We start from the raw sequence: 22,773 nt of genomic DNA on the forward strand, positions 1-22,773 counted from the left end.
TTGTTGTTGCAGTTTAGCTACAAGGTATCTCATGCACTCAAAACAAACAGATTTCAAATCGACCATTTCATGTAATTACACGGTGAAACCACTTTTAATAAATCAAAGTTCTCTCTGCAGTTCTGTCACATGAAAGGATCTAATTGGTTTAAAGGCATTTTGATGTGACCTTTGCTCTCATTTACTTCTTGTGGTAAGGTAGCAACTGTGGGTTAAAATGCTGCTGAATATGCAACAGATTCTGGCTCTCCCACATCTGTGCACATTCTGATCTGTTGATCAGATTGAATCATACATGTCACAGCTTGTCTTTCAGCCCCTGATGAATAATCTGGAGCACAGACTTTGCTCTCTGACAATTATCAGACACTTTACAACACTCTGCTGCATCATTAACCAGGTCGAGAAGAGTTGCTGTGCGTGACACACTGGAAATACCAATTATCCCCATCAACTTCTTGTATTTGACTCATTACTTCAATGCTTATTATTGTATGAACAGAGGAACTGCATGTGTTATTTTCGCTCCCAATTTATTCAGTTTATCCCTTCACTTCACTATCAGGATCGGGCCACCAGTCTTTGCCCAGCTGCAAAGCAGACAAAGCCTAAAGGTAGAAATTTGCCCTCACAACTTGCGGTACTTTTAATGATGATTATAACTTTAATGGAGTTAGCACATCAAAAATTAATCTCTACCAGAACTGGGGTATCTAATGGAGAATTTCTTTTGTTGACCTCACAGGTACGGGATTTCTCCACTGTCATTTTAGTAAGGTCTTCGCATGCTCAGCAACCTGACGACCATCAGCAGATTATCCACGGTGAAAGTCAGTACAATTCCTCTCAATATGCTAACGATAAACAGAAAATACAGTGTTATGTTAATCAGTAGTGCTAATAATTTTCTCTGCTTCAGAATATGTAGTCAATCAGGAATCAGATTGTAAATTATAATTTGTCTTTCTAAACTAAAGGGAATGTTCTTTAATTTGCTTTGTAACAAATTAACTGCTAAAGTTGTTCAGACTTTTACAATGCACTATATCTGGGAATAAGTTTATTGGCTGTTTTAATATGAGATGAGCTATGGAAACGGAGAGCAATGATATTTTGATATTCAGTGCTGCATTGTCCAAGGGCATTTTGGGAATAGACAGGATTTTGAATGAAATACCTATCCTTGTTTCCCTCAAGTTAATCTTGGGCACACCATCAATATACTAATTCATTTTCCAAAATTATTCTCATAGTTGCTTTTCTGTTACTATTATGCTGAGTATTGGACAGTTCTGTGACTTGTATCAGCTAAGTTGCAAGGAATGAAGAACCCAGCCTAACCTGCCCTGTCTGTATGGAAGGAGAAAACCGCTTTGGAACAGGCATGTTATTTGCCAATGCCATTTTCTTTATAAGGGCCTAAATTGAGCATTTTCTGTAGAGATACTGGTATATAGCGTTGGATTTTGATACGCTCAGTTAATCCAACCTCAAACTTTCCTTCGTTTGCTAAGATCCTGGAATGCATCAGTCCTTCCCATTTCCATGCCCATCTCTCCTAAAATCCTTACTGTTAGTCCTGCCCTCCAAATAAACTCCAAATGCCAGAGCCAAGTCACAAGATACATTCTTTGTGACTCAGTGTGGTGTGATAGTTCCATGTTAATACTGCTGATCACATCATTCTCCTGCACCTCCCTCTGTCATCTGGTTCCATGGAAGTTCCCTTGCATGATAGCAGTAACACAAAGTGAGCCATATCACATGGCCAAGTGCCTTAACCCTGCCTGATTTTTCCACTCCATTGACCTGAATAGAAAAGAACTGAGTGTGACATAAAGCTGTTGTGATATTGGCTCTCTTGTTTTATTGCCCAAGACGGATTTCACCCCATCTGCTTTCTAAATGCATCCCTCACTGTGTATCTGTCTTGAAAGATATTGAAGCAAGCGCCTTGTTGGAACTGTTATGATAATCCATTTTCCCTCAATTTTGGTCATTGCAGAAAGTGGACTATTAGAAGAAGATAGAAGGTGGCATTTAGTGCGGCAAGTAGATGAAGTAGATGAAAGTAAATCGAAGCGAGGCAGCATGAAAGAGAAAGAGAGGACCAAAGCGATTACAGAGATATATTTGACTAGGTTGCTGTCTGTAAAGGTGAGATTTTCTGTGCATTTTTAATAACTTATAACAAGACAAATAAGATTTGTCAAAAATCTGTTTATTTTTTAAATGATGTGTTTGTTGGAGGTCAGTCATCCTAGCACCAGGCCACCATTGCACAAGTTCCCTGGGGAAGTGTTCTCAGTGCAACCATCCTCAACAATTCCGTCAATGGCTTCCTTCCAAAGTAAGGTTGGAAGTAACAACCAGTGAACAGTTACAAACAAGAGAAAGTCTGCAGATGCTGGATATTCACTGATCAACACATATAAAATGCTGGAGCAACTCAGCAGGCCAGGCAGCATCTATGGAAAAAAGTATGCCTTCCCATAGATGCTGCCTGGCCTGCTGAGTTCCTCCAGCATTTTGTGTGTGTTGATCAGTGAGTGGTGTTCAACTCAACTTGCGCCTGTGTGCGGCAAGACCTAGATGACATTTAGACATGGGCTGATCAAAGCAAATTGTATTTAACACCACAAAGATGCCCATCATTTGACCACCTTGGACAAAAGTGAGAGTAACCAACTCCACTTGATACTCTGTGTCACTGTCGGTATCCTGGGAAAGTCGGTGTTGATCAGAAACTCAACCAGTTCAAATGCTTAAAGACCATGGCTCTGGGAGCAAATCTGGGTGTTCTGCAGTGAGTGGCTCAATTGATGCTACAAAGCCTCTCCACCATCTGCACCGCAAGTCGGTAACATGACCCTTTACAAGCCTGGGCAAGTGCCCGGAAGTACAGAACCATCATGGACAGAGCAGTCCATTTGATTGGCACCTCATTCACCACTCTAAACATTCATTCCCTCCATCACTGACATATGGTGGCTGCAATGTATGTGGGGAGAAAATTGTGCTGTAGTTACTTGCCCAGATTACTCTCCCCTCCCAAACCCCCAGCTTCTACCATGAAGAAGGCATGTGGAACATCAGCACCTGCAGCTTCCCTTTCAAAATAGTGTATATAAAATGTAATCTGTTCAATTTTTAGGTCAAGTCTTTCTTGATTTTGTTACATTTTAGTGTTCATAAATGTATGTTAAGGTTTGTATTGAAACTACATCCTCTGATGAGTAGGAATGCGATTTGTGTCTTCCAGCTGCTCAGTTTGTTTCATAGAGGTTCCTACACTGCAAACCATTCACCTTTTTAAATGGTGCATCCTTTTCCTTAATGTTAAATTTTAATATTGTATTAAAGTAATGACAGAAGATTAAAGTTTAGTTATATTCATTTAATTGGAATGAGAGCAGAAACTGGAATTACTATTACTGTAGACATATCCCCAGTGGTAATTCAGCTCCCTGGTTCAAGGAAGGGACGTCATTAAGGAGGTACAAGAGACTTTGGTGAAGAAAAGGGCAGGGAGAAGGTGGTTTTGTGATCGTGGTCCTTCATGCAGCATTTTGGGGGTCTGATATTGGAGATTGCTCAAGGACTACATTTTCAGGATCACTCCTCGTGATGTGAGTTAGTGAATATAGAAGCAAGCAGATTGTGTGGATAAAAGTATGGTGGAGATGTGTTTTATAAAAGAGGGTTTCATGATGTTGGGGCTTTGGAAGGAAGAACTGGTAGTGAAAGGGTTGCACCTGAAAAGTTGCCAGGAGAATGTCCACACTAAAGTTTAATACATTATTGGAGAATATTTGTCAAGAGTGGGTGCTTGGAAGAACTATGACTATAGCAAAAAAAAACCAAAATGAGTTCAGAAGGCAAAGAAAGATAAACAATAGTGAAATAAGAAGTATCTCAAAAATTGCAGTCGAAATTGGGGAAAGTAGCAAAAGTTGTTAAATCTCTGTCAGTGTAGGTGAGTTGCAAGCATTAGTATCTGCATGAGATTTTGACAAAAATAGAAAAAAAAGATCAAACGAGATTGGGAATAGCTTCTTCATCTTCTGGTGCCAAATAATTTGTGTGGATAGAGAAGGATAAATGGCTGGGGAGTGACAGTATTAATTATGAATTAAGGATGATCTACTTCTAAATAGAGAAGATATAATAAGTGATTTCAGAAGTGAATCTATTTGATTTGATCTGAAAAATAGGGGTAAACTGTAATGAAGCCAGGATTATTTTTTCATTTTCTGAGCTCCAGAGTAAGATGAGCAAATTTCCAAGGCATGTGATTAAAAGTAGTGATAGTGGTAGTTACTGTTGAATCAAATGTAGATTGGAAAGACATTAACCAGAGGAAATGAAGTCCAGGAATAAAAATAGAAACTGTTAAGAGCATTCAGCAGATCAGGGAGCCTTTATGGCAAGAGAAAAAGAGTTAGTGTTACAGATTAAACCTTGGTCTCCTTGCTACTGGAAAGAAGAGGAAATAAGTTAGTATCAATATTCAGGAATAGGTAAAGTCAAAGAGTCATACAGCCTGGAAACAGGCCCTTAAGCTCAACTGTCCCATGCTGGCCAATATACCCATTAAAGTTGGTCCCATCCCTCATGTTTCCCACAAGAGAGTGGTGGGTAAATGGAACAAAGCTGCCAGAGAAGGATAGAATTACAATATTTTAAAGATTTCTGGACAGATAACGGATAAAAAGCCCATTGCAGGCAAAAGGGTCTAGCTCAAGAAGATGCCTTGGTCAACGTGAATATGTTGGTCAGGAGGGTTTGCTTTCATGTAACGTAATTCTGTGACTCAAAATGGATAATGGAGGGACAGTGGATGTGGTTAATTTGGACTTTCAGGGGAACTGCAGTAAAGTGCCACACAATAATTCATTAAGAAAAATTAAAGCACCTGGATCTGGTGTAACTTGAACACTGAATATGAAGAAGTGTTTTTGTGGTTTGGGAGATTGTAACTTGGTTCGAGCTACCAGGGCCACAGCTGTTCACCATGGACATTATTAACATGAGCACGAGGATTATATTAAAGTTTGCTGATTATGTAAAGCTGCTGACAAGTATGTACTTTGATAAGAAATTTACTTTGAACTTTGAACCAGGAGAAATGTGAGGCCATTCACTTTGGTTATAAAAGTGTTTGTTAAGTAGTATGAGATTGGAAGTTATCAGTGCTAAGAGAGGCCTAGGTGTCTTTGTAGACAAATCACAAAGTCCACACGCTGTACAGCAATTATGAAAGCGGATATTATGTTCATCTTTATTGCAAGAGGCTTGCAGTGTAATCATGTCTCACTGCAATTACACAGCACCAAGATGAAATTGTGCCTAGAATATTATTTTCAGGTCTTATCCCCAACCAAAGGAACAATGAACCTGAAATCGATGGAGTGTAAAATGATTTATTTATGGAGTTGGGGTTGTCATGTAATGGAAGATTACACATACGGTTTTAATCATATATTTTTGATACATTCTTCAGGAAAGTAGGAGGTAATCTCATTGAAATATTTTTTTTTACCAGGTTGATAGGCTGGCTGCTGAGATAATGCCTCCAGTAGCTGGGGTATTTAGTATTGGGGGGGGTTATAGTCCTGAAACGAGAGTTCCCATTCAGGACTCGGATAAGAAGCTACTTTAGCCAGTGGATCACGAATCTCTGGAATTTTGTGGTCTCTGGATGCTCAGTTGCTGAGTATATTCAAAATATAAAGATTTTAAAAAATGACTCAATTGTAAGACAATCAAGGGATATGAGATTAGCAGTGTAGAAAAGGCAATGAGGTAAATGATGGACTGGCATCTTATTGACTGGTGATAGCAGCTGAATGGTCTACCTACCATTTCCCATGTTCTTTTGTGACTGTTAAATGTTTTGAAATTGCTGGAGGTCAGGAATTCCATTGGTGAACTGAGCAATAACCTGAGTTTTAAATACATTGTTGAATCATTGAGATGGGAGGTTCTATTCTCTGAATATAGTTGGAGGTTTGCTCCCTAAATAATTTTACAAGTGATTTTTACAGGCATGGAACAATTACAGGGTTACTGATATTGGACAAGGAGCCAGTATTGCTTGATTAGCAGAATGGCCTTATTCGCTCCTGAGAAAACATCTCTTTATTAATGCTGAACAGTTTTTCTCACTTTCTTTAAATGCTTGCTTGGATTCTTGGTCATGTGTTGCTTGTCCCCCCATGTTTGCCCACTGATTGTTCATTTGTAATATGATTATTGAGAGGCTAACTGGCTATACATGTATAGGCAAATTATTCCTTCCTTTGTACAATATAAATAAATTACAAACACATCTAAAAGGGAATAATTGTGTTCCACAGCAAGCAAGAATCCTTCCTTCTATATTCTGCCAATTAACAGAATGCATCACTTATTTTGTACCCATAGAATTCAATTAAGAATATATTTGCAGACTAAAAATCCTATTGTGATGGTGTGACTAATTTTGCTGCTTATATGTTTATTGTATGTAGTACTAAAGAATAGAATATGCAAAGTAGTTATACCCATGATATAAATCAACTGCCTGGAGAGAGCATTTTAACATGTTTGGTTTGAATTAAAACAGGGGACCCTACAAAACTTCGTAGATAATTTCTTCCAAAGTGTTCTCAGTACAAATCAAATTGTTCCAACGGCGGTGAAATATTACTTTGACTTCCTTGATGAGCAAGCACACAAGAATGAAATAACGGATGAAGAAACCATTCACATCTGGAAAACTAACAGGTTGGATTCAAACGTCTAGGTTACTGTTGCTACTGTTTCTTTACCAGCTGGATGCTGATGATCTCCACAATTAGGATGGGGTGGGTCCTTCCCGAGTTTTTCCTTCATACAATCAAACAGGTTCTGTTGCTGGCACGCAGTCCTTTCATTCACATCACACTCCGCCAGGTAAAGCATAATGTGTTTGTGATACTGATGCATTTCACCTCCTAGCATTTCATTTAAACTTAGTAATTCTGCCCATCCCATGATTCCCACTGCCTATCCCATGATTCCCATATGTATTTTTAAAAATTCTATTAATAAGATAATATTGACAGGGAGATTAAAAGATTCTTTTTCTCATTAAAAATTGGTGCATATTCCATTTGAGGCAAGCTCGTTAAATAACTGAATACCAAGAAGGTTTGGCTTATAGCTTCACAGACTGGGTTCTGAACATTTTCTTATTGTCATTTTCTGTCTTTTTACGGTGGCTCTGAGCTGAGTTGAAAACCAGTAAAAGCCTACACCAGAGTTTATAGTAAAGATTTTCAATGGTTTGTGGGTGACATGATTTGCTTGAGAACTTCGGGAGCCAGCTGTAGCGAAAGAAAGCTGAACCATTGTTATAAGTATTCCAGCATTGGAGTGGATGGAGTTCAACTTACCATTAACACCTAAAATGAGCTTCATCAACCTAAGTAAACATTGTGGTGACTTATTCATTCATTAAGTTAGGATGGGATTGCAACAGTGCTGGTGTCATGTAGTGTTTCTTCCATTGTATGTATTTGTGGTATTAATAATGTATATTTTTGAAATATAAAAAACATGGTTCTCCCAGAGAAATAAAGAAATCGAGAGCAAGAAATGTTAATGTGCATAAATTGTGGAGTGGCAATCATGACAGTAATCAACAGAATACTGTGAGGTTCCTCTACTTCTAAGCTCAGTAATTTGGGATCCAATCTTTCATCCAAGGACTTGCCTGCATTTTACATCTTGAGTGTACAAGTTATGTATTCGAACAACACAGTGTGATAGAGAGTGGAATTGAATTGTGGAAGAACAAACAATGAGGATACTACATCAAACTAATGCAACTTCATAAAAAACTATCAGTTTCCTTTAAATGTCCATTGAGCTTTCTCAAGTGATTATTGTTTATTAACGTATTTTGCAATTTTCCACAGTTTGCCATTGAGGTTCTGGGTAAACATACTGAAAAATCCGCACTTCATATTTGACGTGAAAGTTAATGAAGTGGTAGATGCTTCATTATCAGTGATTGCACAGACCTTCATGGATGCATGTACAAAGACGGAATACAAGTTGAGCAGGGTAAGTTTAAAAAAAAATGCAAAGGAGCTAAAATCTAAACAACGGAAGAGCTTTGTTTCCAGATTATATTTTAGAAATTGTAATTAATTTATTTTTCCTGATTTTAATGCTTAAGTTCAGAGATTAAAATTGCATCTCCAGATTTATCTTCGGAGTTTTTCATGTGTATAATTTTACTTTCATAGGACTCTCCAAGCAACAAGTTACTCTATGCGAGAGAAATTTATACGTACAAGAAAATGGTGGAGGAGTAAGTGGGATAAATTTGATATTTTTCAAGAAAATAAGTATATTATTTTCATTTCTATGTTTTTATTGATTTAAAAGAATAACGATAAATACAAGTCAGAGGAGAGGTTATCTCAAATATATATTTCAGTAATAGTACAAAGAAAGGAATATACACTGTCACAATCATACATAGTATTAAGCTAATAAAAAGAGAAAAAAAAACACATCTCCTCTTAACAATTCATGAAAAAAAAGACTCAAAAATTTCTGTTATTGAGAGAAGAAAAACCCACTAAACTAATCTAAAACAAAAAAAAGGGGGACTGGGCAGTCCATTTTGAGGATACAGTTAGAAAAAAAAGGAAAAATCCTTCTGGTCTAAAACTTCGCGGAGAAGAAAAAAGAATTAACTGAAAAAGTAAAAAGAATTAGATCATATGAAAATATCGAATAAAAGGTCGCCTAGTTTGCTCAAATTTAAAAGATGTATCAAACGTCCGACTCCTAATTTTCTCCAAACTTAAACACGATATAATGGAGGAGAGCCAGAAAAAAACAGTAGGTGGATGGGATCCTTCCAAAACAATAGAATAACTCTCCTAACCAATAAAGTTGAGAAAGCTATCATGCTTTGAGCAGAAGCAGGAACGTTTCCTGCTTCCTTTGGAATAATCCCAAAGATTGCCGTAAATGAATTCGGTTGCAAGTCCAAACCTATGACTTTTGATAATGTTCTAAAAACAGCTCTGCAAAAATTATTTAACTTTATGCAGGACCAGAACATGAGTTAAGGTAGCCACCTCAGCATTGCATCTGTCACAGGTGGGATTTATATTAGAAAAAATATGCGCCCTGTGCCCTACCTTGAACTGAATCGAGGAGAGACGGGCGCAGATAGATGAATTGTTAACTAAATGACAAATTTTATTCCATTGATTATCTGAAAGTGACTCCTGAAGTTCCAATTCCCAAGCACGTTTAACCTTATCATTAGACATCATTCGTAAATTCAATAGCCGTTTATATATAATGGCTATTAATCCTTTTTGAAATGGTTTAAGCTGAAAGGTAACATCTATCATATTTGATAAATAAGCAAGTGGGTAATTTGGTAACAAATCGCATAAAAATTTCCTGACTTGTAAATATCTAAAAAATTGTGCATTAGATATATTGTAGCGGTGTGCTACACGCAGCACTAAAATTACGACACGGAGTCGGTAACTGCAGTCGAAGGAAAAAACTTTATTCGAAAACTTCAGCCTCACTTTTAAGCCTCCCTCAACCGGCCCCCCATGGCGCAGAGGCTCCAAAGCTCTGTGCTCGCAAACCCCCGTAGGCTATCTAATTGTGAGTCGGTTCGGATGCGCCAGGAAATGGGTCGCCACAATATCATATTTATCCACTAGCTGCGAAAAAGACACTAAACAATTGTCTAAAAACAAATCTAGAAAAGTCTTTATTCCCTTAGTTTTCCATGTTAAAAAGGCCTTATCTAAAAGTTAAGTTAAAAGTTAAGATGGATATTACCAGAAAGAACAAAGTTACTTAAGTCAAAAAAATCTGCGAAACTGAAACCAAATTTTTAATGTATGTCTAACAATGGGATTAAGATCTTGTCTACCAATCCTAGAAAACAAAAGGAAAGAGGAGCTCCCAGTAAAGAAGCCAAAGAGAATCCCCCATACCAAGTTCTCCTCCAAGTCCAACAATGAAGGACAGTCCTGGTTATGTATACAGTGAATCCAAAAAGTAATATAACAAATATTAATTGCCCAGTAGTAGAATCTAAAGTTTGGTAAAGCCAAGCCTCCATCTTTTTTAAATTTCTTCAATAAAGGTTTACTCACTCTAGAGCTCTTATTATTCCAGATATATGACAGGATCGTAGAATCTGTTCTATCGAAAAACATTTTTGGGACAAACAATGGACCAGCTTGAAACGTGTATAAGAATTTCGGTAAAATTGTCATTTTTTTTTAGCAGTTATTCGACCAATTAACATTGTTAGAGGTGACCATTTGGAAAGTTGTGTATATTCAATTAAAGGAAGAGAATTATATTTATATAAGTCTTTAAAATTTTTAGTAATTTTAATACCAAGATAGGTAAAATAATTTTTAGCAATATTAAAAGGTATTTGATAATAATGATCAGAATAATTATTAATAGAAAAAAATTCACTTTTATGTAAATTTAACTTGCATCCAGAGAAAGTACTAAATTCAGTAAATATGGATAACATAGAGGGAATAGATTTCCTAGGGTCTGAAATGTAAATTAATAAATCATCTGAGTACAATGAAACCTTATGTACTTTATCCCCTCTCTTAAGACCCTGAACAGAGTTGGAATCCCTGAGAGCGACAGCAAGTGGTTCTAAAACCAAATCAAATAATAAAGGACTAAGAGGGCAACCCTGACGAGTTCCTCTATATAATCTAAAATAAGGAGATTTTTGATTATTAATTATAACCGCAGTCATCGGGGCTTGATAGATCAGTTTGATCCAGGAAATAAATTCCAGGCTAAAATTAAATCTCTCCAAAACCTGAAATAAATAAGGCCATTCCACCCTATCAGAAACTTTCTCTGCATTGAGAGAGACAATACATTCAGATTCTTTAACTGAATATTAAAATGTGAATTTTTTTTTAGTATTCTTTAGTATTTCACTTTAGTGTTCAATTTACTTCCTGGAGTTTCAAAAAATTCTTATTGAAATTCTTTCTTTGTTGCATTTGAGATGTTCATTTACTTTCTTCATCTAGGAAGAGTGTGATGTAACCAGCAAAGTTCACTTTTTTAAAGTAACTTTGACAGTGAAAAGGCAGATCTTCCTAATGAAGATGCTGTTAAGGCAAATGAAGAAATGTGGAGAATTCATAAAATGTTTCAAAAGCAAAGAATGCCTGGCATTATAGACTCTATTTTAACTAAGCTAGTTTTCTTATGTGAGTAGAACAAATATAAAAACCTCTTTAGTTATTCCCACGAGATTAATTCCTGTACAGTTCTAGTTACTGGCTCAGTGTAATATTAGTTGCAGCGGTAACCTCAGTATCATGGGGGTTCTCAGAACTAGGCATGTTGGGAATGTCATGAAAACACTGCTTGCTGGCTCTTACATAGGAAATGACTGCTTGGCTTTTGAAATGAAGCAGAAATGTTGAAAGGTTAAGATGGTGTTCCAAATTCATACATTCTTACATTGCTGTGAGACATTTGCAGCATGTTAGTGTAAGGCTGATTTGGATTTAATTTAATTATATATTTCAATTCATATTTGTCAATTTTTTGCTATTATTTTCAGCTATTACAAAGGTATTCGTCAGATGGTGCAAGTCAGTGATCAGGATATGAATACGCACTTAGCTGAGGTTTCAAGGGTGAGTTGTATTTGTTTTTGATCTATACTAAGAACATAAAACAGTACAGGACTAGTCAGGCTATTTGGCCCACAATGTTGTCCGATCTTGTTCATACTAATTCTCTCTTAAATCGGTTCAGGTTGATTCAAAAGATTAGGGTAGGTTTTCCTGATATTTAAAAAAAAATCTGGTACTGGATCCCTGAAGGAAGAAGATGCACAAATGCTGCAGTTTAGACAATTTGTTGGAGGAACTTGGGTTGAGCAATGTCTGCGGGGTGAAATGTCATAATTTCAGTTTGAAACCCTGCATCATGGTGGAGTTCAGTGCACATGCTTATAAAGAAACCAGTATAATACATCTGACAGTGCCTTCACTCTAGTCTAGGAAATTCTTCTGTCAATATGTTGTGGCATTGCCCTAATTTGGTTAGAATAAATAATGTTTTTTTTTCCTCATGCCCTTAAAGAGATTCTTTTCGTGCAGTTTTTCCTGGATTAAATACTTCCAGTATCAGTTGAACTCCATGAGACAGACAGGCAGCTTTCTAAAACAGTTAAAACTCCCAACCCACTAAATGAGCAAAAGAATGATGCATCCAGTTAGCTTTTGACTCCTCAGATCAAAAAAACCTGGATCAAATTAACACTTCGTAAAAGAAGTGTGCTGAATTATCTGTAAAAGAGAGATGTGTATTGATTGGATAAGTAATAAGATGAGAAAAGGTCATCAACGTCAGAATGGACCAAATGACTCAGAAAAGGTTGTAAGATTGAAGAGAAAGGTCACAAATGGCTGACTAATGATGGATTGGAGCAAAGGAATGCACAAGAGGCTGATTTTGAATTCATGTGGTGTGAGGAAGGTTTGAGAAAGGTTTTATGGGTAACAAAGTTCTGGTTGATGCAAATCCATTGAAAGTTTATGAAGAATGGAATGATAATCCAAAAAGTAACACAAGCTGGTGCTAACGAGCAGAATCATTAAGTTTGAAAAGGATGGAGGGTTGGATTAGGATTCAGTGGGTCAAGGGATGAGTTGGGAAGGTGAACAGGTGCAATGCTGTAAGTACATCTTCTTGGTGAAAACATGGTTGATTTCAGCTCGTCTGGGTTTGGTTCAGTGTGTGACCTTGCCTGGAGGAGGCTGCAGCCTAAACATTCGGGAAGGAATTCATCTTGGTTGGTGATGTGAAACCCAGGGAGGGTATCAGCTGCTTGTCATAGTTATAGAACAATGTAGCACAGAAACAGGCCCTTCAGCCCACAATGCTGTGCCAAACTAAGTTAGAAATCTAATGTCCAACTAACGCTTCTGTCTACACATTGTCCATTTCCTTTCACATCCGTGTGCCTAAGAGCCTCTTGAACACCTCTATTGTATGTGCCTCCACCACCACCCCTGGCAGTACATTCCAGACACCCACCATTGTGTGTGTAAAACAAATTGTCCTACACGTCATCTTTGTACTTAACCCACTCACCTTAAACGGATGCCCTCTGGTATTAGATATCTAAACCCTGTGAAAAAGGTACTGACTCTCTATGCCTCTCAAAATCTTATAGACCTTGCTCAGATCCCCCCCCCCCCTGTAGTCTTGACCACTACAGTAAAAACATCCCCAGCTTGTCCAACCTCTCCTTATTGCACATGCCCTCTAATCAAGGCAGATCCTGGTAAAGCTTTTCTGCACCCTCTCCAAAGCCTCAATATCCTTCCTATAATAGGGTAGTCAGAACTGAATGCAATGCTCCCAACGCAGCCTAACTAGAGTTTTATAAATCTGCAACATAACTTCCTAAACCTTGAACTGGTTCCTTGATTAATAAAGGCAAGTGCCTTTTATACAAAAAGTTTCTTCAGATTTATAAAGTGCAAATAAAGTACAAAATAGAGGCAAGAGTTTATACTGGACCGCTGAAAAATGATGCTGGAGAGGTAGTAATGGTGGTTCAAGGAACTGGTATGACAAACTTAAGTATTTTACATTAACCTTCATTACGGGACACACTAGTAGTATGCCAGAAGTTCGAGAGTTTCAGGGGGCAGAAGTGTGTGAAGATGCTATTACTAGGGAGAAGGTGCTTGGGAAACTGAAAGGTGTGAAGGTAGATAAATCAGCTGGACCAGATGGACCACCCCACGGTTCTGAAAGAGGTAGCTGAAGAGACTGTGAAGTGATTACTAATGATCTTTCAAGAATCAGTGGATTCTGGCATATTTCTGGAAGACTGGAAAATTGCAAATGTCATTCCACTCTTCAAGGAAGGTGAGAGGCAGAAGAAAGGAAATTATAGGCCAGGTAGTCTGACGTCTGGTTGAGAAGATGTTGGGAGTCGATTGTTAAGCATGTGGTTTTGGGATACTTGAAGGCACATGACAAAATACAAAGGAGAATTGATGGATGTTGTTTACTTGGATTTTCAGAAGGTTTTTGACAACATGTTACATACGGGGCTGCTTAAAAAGATAAGACCCCATGGTATTACAGGAAAAATTCTAGCATGGATAAAGCAGTGGCTGATTGGCAGGAGGCAAAGAGTGGGAATAAAGGGAACCTTTTCTGGTTGTCTGCCAGTGACTAGCGGTGTTCCACAGGGGTCTGTGTTGGGACAGATTCTTTTTGTTAGTAACTTGGATGATGGAGCTGACATTTCTGTGATACCAGAGACATGAGGCACATGTAGCAGGGAATTCAGAGGATTACAGACTATGTCCACCCTGCACATCATTGACCAGGATGCTTCCTTCTGAATGTCTTCTGCACCTGGTTTGATGTGCAGAACCAAGCGCTGGTGAGGAAGACCCTGGCCAGTCAACCCATGCAAAGCTGCAGGGCCCAGTAATATACCAGGTTGGGTTCTTAAAGACTGCACAGCCCAGCTGATGGAGATGCTAATGGATGCATTCAACAACTCTCTGGAACAGTCCATTGTCCCCTCAGTTTTCAAGGCAGCAGCCAACTTTCCAGTGCCAAAGAAGGCAACAGTAACCTGCCTAAATAGCTATTGTCCAGTGGCATTAACATCAACCATTATGAAAAGCTTTGAGTGGCCGGTCATGGAGCACATTAAAGCCTTTCTCCTGGCTTCATTGGACCTTTTCCAGTTTGCTTATTGTTCAAATCGATCCACTGATGATGCAACAGCCTCCACCCTCCACCCTGTCCCGTCCCACCTGGAAAATGGAACTCATATCCCAGACTGCTGTTTATAGACTTCAGTTCAGCGTTCAACACCATCATACCCCAGAAACTGGTGGCGAAGCTGTTTGTGCTGGGTCTCAATACCTCCCTCTGCAATTGAAAATTGGACTTCTAACAGTAAAGCCACAGTCAGTCCGTGTGGGCAGCAACGTCTCTCATCCCATTATGCTGAGCACTGGCACTCCCCAGGGGTGTGTGCTTAGCCCCTGCTGGTGACTGACTGTCTCACAGTGTTCAGCTCAAACTGGATCATCAAGTTTGTGGATGACACAACAGTGATCGGCCTTATCAAGAACGATGATGAGATGGAAGTGGAGCTAGCTGGTGGATTTGTGTGAGAACAACCACCTTAGCTTCAACGTGGAGAAGACAATGGAAACCATTGTGGACTTAAGGAAGGTGCAGACAAACCATCCCCCTCTGCAAATACATGGGTTCTTTGCAGAGAGGGTTAAGTGTACCAAGTCCCTTGGAGTTCGCTTCACAGATGACCTTACCTTGTTCCTTAATATCACCTCACTGACCAAGAAGGCACAGCAGTGCCTCCACTTGCTAAGAAGATTGAGGCAAGCAAGGCTCCTCCCATCCCCACCTTAACTGTGTTTTGCAGGAGCACCATTGAGAGCATCCTGACGTTGCATCTCTCTCTGGCATGGGAGCAGTTGAGCATCCGACCAGAAATCCCTGCGAAGGATGGTGACAACAGCTGAGAGGATCAAAAGAATCTCCCTACCATCCATCGGGGATACTTATCAGGGGTGTTGGTTAACAGAGAACCATCCAGCATCCTCCAACGCCCATCCATCCAGCACCCTCCAACACCCATCCATCCAGCATCCTCTTTGACTTTCTACCATTAGGCAGGAGACTCTGATGCATAAAAACAAGAACAGTCAGTTTGAGAAACAGTTTCTTCCCCCAGGTATTAGGCTTCTGAACTCCCGGCCACATTGTATTCGAACTGTCACTGGTTAATTAGTATTACAATATTAAAGGTTTGTTATTTATGTGTGATTCATCTGTAGATTTTATCCTTACCTTCATAAGTTACAGTGTGCTATGCTTTACACCCTAGTTCGGAGAAACTTTGTCTAATTTCTATATGCATTATATGGTTACATACGTTATATACATGTATATAGTTAAATGAAAATAAATTTGACTTGATAGTTTTGAGGCCAAGTTTGTGGATGATATGAAGATAGTTGGAAGGGCAGGTAATTTTGAGGAAGCAGAGAGGCTACAGAGGAGAATGGCTAAAGAAATAACAGATGGAATAGAATGTTGGGAAGTGTATGGTCATGCAGTTTGGTAAAAGAAAGAAACCGTAGATTATTTTCTAAATGGACAAAAAATTCAAAACTCTGAGGTGCAAAGGGACTTGTAAGTTCTTGTGCAGGATTTTTAAAGGTTAATTTGCAGGTTGAGTTGGTGGTGAGGAAGGTAAATGTGATGTTAGCATTCATTTTGAGAGGACTAGAATATAAAAGCAAGGATGAAATGTTAAGGCTTTATAAGGAATGGTGAGACCTGACTTGGTGTATAGAAGCAGTTTTGGACCTTTTATCTAAGAAAGGATGTGCTGACATTGGAGAGGGTTCAAAGGAGGTTCACTAAAATGATTTTGGGAATGAAAGGCTTATTATATGAGGAGTATTTGATGTTTCTGGGCCTGTACTAATTGTAATTCAGAAGAATGGGTGGGCGGGAGGAATCTCATTGAAATTTATCAAATGTTGAAAAGACTGGACAGAGTGGATGTGGAGAGGATGTTTCCAATGGTGGGCCAGTCTAAGACTAGAGAACACAACCACAGAATAAAGGGATGTCCACTTAGAATGGAGATGAGGAATTTCTTTAGCCAGAGAGTTCTGAATGTGTGGAATTCTTTGCCACTGGTGACTGTGGAGGCCAAGTGATTGGGTATATTTAAGGCAGAATTTGATAGATTCTTGATTATTAATTAGGGCATCAAGGGATATGGGAAGAAAGCAGGAGATTGGGGTTGAGAGGGACATGAATCAGCCATAATAAAATGCTGGAGTAGACTTGATTGCTGAAGTATACAATATTCACAACTTTACCTTCGTCAGTAACCTTTGTCACCTCTTCAAAAAAACTCAGTCAAGGTAGTAAGTTACAACTTGCTCCACAGGGCCATAGTTTTCCAAATCTTCATAAATCCTGTCCCGAAGAATCCTCTCCAGTAACCACCTTTCAACGTTGGGGTCTGTTGAAATTGTTGTAGCAATTAGGTGGTTGTACAACGAGCCTCCAGTATCCTCATGTATATTAAGCACAAGTTCTCAGTTGCTGTCCAATTTTGAGATGAAGATGTTGAGATGACTGACTTCTGCAAGACAAGCAGATGAGTTGAAGGCATGTAGGCAGTGAAGTAATTAATAAGACGTGGATAGATATGATAGCGCGCTTACAAAACTGGCTGCCAGTAGATTCACCTTCAGAAGTGTTTGTATGTGCTTGTTTCAGAACGGTGGAGATCATGCAGGCCAGGAGTGATCTGTTGTTCTGGTGCCTCATTGGTTCTATCATAATGACACTTAACTCAAGATTGTTACTTAATAATTATTATAAAAGCATAGTACTTTCATGAATATTATCTCTGTGTTTTATTTTTCAGGCTCATACAGACAAGCTGAATACTGTGGTAGCACTACATCAGTTATATCAATACACCAACAAATACTACGATCAGGTGAGTTTCTGCTGCACACTCCCATTCCCTTGTATCTATTGTGACACAGGTTCAGCCCATTGGCTTCATACTGGCCTCCAGGAAGAAGTTTATGAGGAGCTATAATGAAGCATTGCTGTATATCTGAAAATGGGAAGAATCCTGTTAGTCTAATTCAACCTGTTCATTTCCCTGCTCATCTGCTACTTACATTCTCTCACATGCGCCCATCAACTCCCCTTTGATTCTAATGCTAGGGGTAATTTATGGTAGCCATTTCACTTAACAGCACAAATTGATGATGGGGAGGACCTGTGGCCTCTGGAGCAAACCTAGGAGGTCATAAAGGAAATGTTCAAACTCCACAGGGCAGCACCCAGGGCACTGAGACAGTGCTGCCCTATAATTGTCAAGAGTACTTTTAAGCATTTGATACCAATTTTGTTTACTTATAGTGATTAATATCATATAATTTACTTGGAAATTTAGTATTATTTATTCGCAGTAGCTGCATCAAAATATGCAGATTGGATGTTAAATATTTTGATACTTATTAGAATTTTGCTCAAATTACTTTAGTTATCTTCAATGTTGAATTTCAACACAAGGTTAAATTTGTGGGGTAAAAAACAGAAATTAGTGTTTTAATCTGTAGTTTAATTTCAGTACTAACACAGCAACACTCTTTGGATTTACAGATAATAAATGCCTTAGAACAAGATCCAGCAGCACAGAAGATGCAGCTCGCTGTCCGACTGCAGCAAATAGCAGCTGCACTTGAGAATAAAACAACGGACCTTTGACCATTTCACAGCTGTTATGCATAATGGAAGCTCAGATGTTAAATTTTATTACCTAGAGAAGAAAATAGTGTTATTTTTACTCTGCTGATCACCTTTGCAGTTCTTAATTAATTCAAAGCTTGAAGTCCATTATTTTGTAAATTAACTAATATTCTATATTGTATTATAAACTTGGTCTATAAAACCCTGTGGAGAATTGTCGTAAAAATGTAAACAACTTAGTTGATGAAATAAGGATGTCTTGTACTGAACTACATTTTATTTCAAAGAGTATAAATTATCTGAGCCCTACAACTGCTTTTATGATTTGGCCCACACTCTGCTCTATTCTGTTCTGGTGGGTTGAGCCTTGTACAGTACAGTGTTTTCTTCTTATCATCTAATGCTTCACTATTAAGAGCAGTTTTTTCAAAACAACTCATTAGACCATTATTAAAAGTACTGCCATTTATTATGTGCATTCTGATACATTTTCTAGTTGATTGTTACAACAGAAATGGCATGATTTTTATACTTATCATTTTATCTTGTTTGCTTTCGACATTGAGACTGAATAGAAACTGTGGAATGCTAATGCAAAATCATTTCTTAATTGTATGTAAAACAGACCAAGTAGAGAATGCCTGTAAATTTATGTTAAAATGACATTTTAGAAGTTTTTTTTACAAATAGAGCTAGTGACTACTGAAATGTCTTTGATATTTTTGATATAATTTGGGAGATGGTGTGGCAAATAAATACAGCGTTTTATTTATTCCTTGTGATCAAGAGATTTCATTTATAAATTAAGCATCATAAAAGAACACTGAACAATACTTCAGCTGCCAAAAAGTGACAATAGGTTATTCTGATATCCATTGTGTAGCTTCAGTATGGGTATAAAGGGCTGGGTAAGTCTGTATTAATATTCACGCTGACTGACAGCTGGCTGGTTTCACAGCATTTTGTGCAAGCTCTGTGCATCCCCAGCCAAAGGTTACCTGCCGCACAATGTTTGACTGTAGTATTGAAACAAGTCCAGGCTTGATCAGGATGATCTGGCCCAATCAAAGACTTAGCTTCCGCGTGAGAAATAAGATACATTGCAGACTGCACCGATTATTAAGCCTATGCATCACTTGAATCATGCAAACTGCTGATTATGACTCAATGTAATTCCAATCTTTCAGTGACTGTCATGCAGGATACTTACTCTTGTTGCCATTTCTCCTACATGTTATAGCTATAACCATAAGATTCACCTGGCAGATTTAATGCTAATAATATTCCTTTATTAACTTTATTGCACTATTTATTAAATGGACAGACTTAAGTGGGATTGAATAATTCAAAGCTGCCGATTATGATGACAGTTATTTGAATTCAGTATATATATTCTGCATTAGACTTGTCACCTCAATATTTATCCGCATGGCTTTTTTTTCCACCACAAGTTTCAGTAAAAAGAGATATATAGTCAGAATCTATCTTGGTTAACTGTTCAAAATTAAGAAGTTTACAATAAATTGCATTAATGCACTGCTCAGTAGACCATTTGGCTCCTTCAAATCAGACTTTTGCTCAGGTTTCCTCATCTGTCTCTTCTCCCTGCTGCACTGTTTGTTTGTTTGTTTGTTTTCTTTAGTGAATTTCTACTATTTGCTTGAACAACTAGTGACAGGTTCCATATTTTCATCTATCTCTTGAAATGTTTATCTTAATTCCACATTTGGTTTTTACTTATTATTTTATTGGGCTCTAGCCTTGACTCCGCTCATGGATGGAAATATGAAATCATGTTCCAAGTATTTCATTTAAAAGTGAGCCATTTAATCCTGATTTTAATATAGTTAATTGGCCTGGACTGGAGAGAGCCACTGTGCTCTACCTTGGACTTTGATTATTCCTGTTGCAGCAATGAAGGGTAAATATTGTATAAGGTCATATTTAATTGTCTTTAAGTATATTAAGTTGTTTTTTTCTCAAAAGCAAAGAGCTTTGATTTAATAGTTTTTGAATGTTTATGGATTGTAAATAGTAAGATACAGTCTACGATACCTTTGATAGCCATTTGGTCTTTTGTCAAAGTCCATTGTAAAAAGGCCTGTGCAGCATTGAGTATTGCTGATAATTTTGGATCTGGCTTTCAGAAAGAAGTTCCTTCTAGGGGAGCTACTCCAAGAAAGCACAGGTTTAGGAGGAGTAGTGATCACAAATTCCTTGTAGGAAGGTTTGAGCCCCTAGTTCTCCTCTCCTGACCAGTCCTGCACTCTTAATAGCAGAAACACAAACATGCTCTGCACAACTTTGTGGGCTGAAGGGCCTGTATTGTGCTGTAGGTTTTCTATGTTTCTATGCTGCTATCGTAAAGCTCAGGGACTTAAAAATTTAGGTTTTGCATTCTAGTCTTACTCAGAATCTGGCTAAACACTTGTGCTGACTTTGCTGTTTGTTTTCATTTTTATGTGTTGTCCTGTTTATCTCAAACTGGTTCTGTTCAGACTCAGACTATTTGTGTTTTTTCCAGGGATAACTACTTGATGTTAGGCCTGCCCTTTTGTAGGTTCTTGTTATTGTGCAGACTAGTTCAGCTATGTATTATACAGCAGCAGAACTTAACGTTTTGACATAATATTTGTTGATTCTGAAATTTGAGGTTTTTTTCTTTTTTTAAAAGGAGGAATTGGATTTCAGTTTTATTTCTCAAGTATTCCATTTTCAAGTTAATTTGCTTCATTAATCTCCAAGAAACAGTGTTAGAGCTGGTCCTGGGTAAAGAACTTGGCTATGTTCCAGCAACTCTTAGACCATAACACATAGGAGCAGATTAGGCCATTCAGCCCTTTAAGTTTGTTCCACAGCTCTTACTTGACTAAAATCTACAAATCCTTCCTTGCGTTCAATATAGTGAAATTTCTATTACCTACTTTCCAGAATTTGATAGTAAACTTTCTGATTTATAGTAATAGCTTTGCTTGTAGGGCTGCATTTTTATTGGAAAGTGTTGTCTATGTTATTTTGGCGCAGAGGCTGCTCCAATAATTTCACACAGATTAATCCAGCTGCTCCCTATCAGCCTAGTTGCTACCTCCCTGGTCGTATAGCACGCCAAGGCAAACAGTTTGGAATCCAAGACAGTTAAGTGGAATATTATACAGTCAGTCTTTTGGATTCATAAATATTTTGATTGATTAATGAAAAGTAACAATGTTGATGCAGTTTTAATCTTTGCCAATCTAGCATTAAAATCTAACAGCAGTTAAAGTCACTTCACTGCTGGGCTGTCATGGGGATGGCTGTCCTGCATTTAATTAAGTTTCAGAATTACGTTTATTGTCACTGGCCTAAATTGTGAAATTTGTTCTGTGACAGCAGTACAGTGCAGGCATTAACAAATTATTTCAGCTAGAATAAAAATAGTGTGTAAAAGAGGAATAGCAAGGTAGTGCTCATGGGGTCTTCACCCATTCAGAAATCTGAGGGCAGAGGGGAAGAAGCTGATCCTAAAACATTAAGTGTAGTTCTTCAGGTATGGTCCCTCCACAATGGTAGTAGTGAGAAAAGGTCATGTACAAGATGGTGAAGGATCTTAATGATAGTTGCTGTCTTTTTGAGGCAGCACCTTTAGAAAATGCCCTCCGTGGTAGGGAGGTTTGTGCCTGTGATGGACTGGCTTTTTTACAGCCCTTTTCATTTTGGTTTAGGAATTCATTGCAATGCATTCTTGAGACTATTACTAATAAGTTGTTTGTTTTTACTTCTTGCCTAAGCATTGTACTCTGGTGCTCCTCTTTTCCTACAAGATGTTTTACTTTCGTATATAGACCATATTTATTTTCCAACAGTGTAAGGCATCTGGGCCATGGACAGAATAGCTGTGTCCCTTTTCCTTATCCTATCCCTTTTCCCTAAAACTGCTACAAATATGCAGCTAAGAGTAAAACATGAAAGAGTTCATCTGGACGAGGACTAGCTGGGAAGTGAAAAATCAAAGTAAAGAAGATCAAAGGTCAAGGGCAAATGCTGCATTCATGCTAAAAGAATGAAAGCACAGGAGCAATCTCAACTTTTGTGCAATCATTTCCCCAGCTGCCCATAAACCGACAGATTGCTCACGTCACATACTAGCCAATTTTAGATTGCATTAGCTTCCCACCAGGCACATTAGGTTAAACATACTCAATTAAAATTCACACACCAAGACTATTTTGGATCGTTTAGAATAAAGAAAGTTTTGTCATACATATGGCCCATTAAACTGCAATTTTCCACTACTGCAGTCTCACACATTTCAGAAAACTCCCAAAGGTAAGTCTCCTCCTGATGACCTGTTAAGTGCCACATACCAAATTGATATCTAAGTGTATGAAAAATTAGAGAACTTCATTAATGGTCCAA

General features: G+C 38.1%; 1 protein-coding gene across 10 annotated transcripts in view; it reads left to right on the forward strand.

The window, feature by feature from the left end:
* The window catches only part of LOC132403654 (plexin-B2-like), a 249,573-nt gene extending 230,423 nt beyond the window's left edge, over positions 1 to 19,150 (forward strand). For all 10 annotated transcript variants that reach the window (XM_059987166.1, XM_059987161.1, XM_059987159.1 and 7 more), the window contains 8 exons: positions 746 to 830; positions 2,006 to 2,157; positions 6,608 to 6,768; positions 7,944 to 8,091; positions 8,277 to 8,341; positions 11,636 to 11,711; positions 17,540 to 17,614; positions 18,292 to 19,150. In XM_059987166.1, the coding sequence (XP_059843149.1) occupies positions 746 to 830; positions 2,006 to 2,157; positions 6,608 to 6,768; positions 7,944 to 8,091; positions 8,277 to 8,341; positions 11,636 to 11,711; positions 17,540 to 17,614; positions 18,292 to 18,396 (867 nt within the window). In that variant the 3' untranslated portion in view covers positions 18,397 to 19,150. The remainder of the gene's footprint in view (positions 1 to 745; positions 831 to 2,005; positions 2,158 to 6,607; positions 6,769 to 7,943; positions 8,092 to 8,276; positions 8,342 to 11,635; positions 11,712 to 17,539; positions 17,615 to 18,291) is intronic.
* Positions 19,151 to 22,773: the final 3,623 nt, after the last annotated feature.

Source organism: Hypanus sabinus, chromosome 13 (genome assembly GCF_030144855.1).
Source record: "Hypanus sabinus isolate sHypSab1 chromosome 13, sHypSab1.hap1, whole genome shotgun sequence".
Taxonomy (NCBI): domain Eukaryota; kingdom Metazoa; phylum Chordata; class Chondrichthyes; order Myliobatiformes; family Dasyatidae; genus Hypanus; species Hypanus sabinus.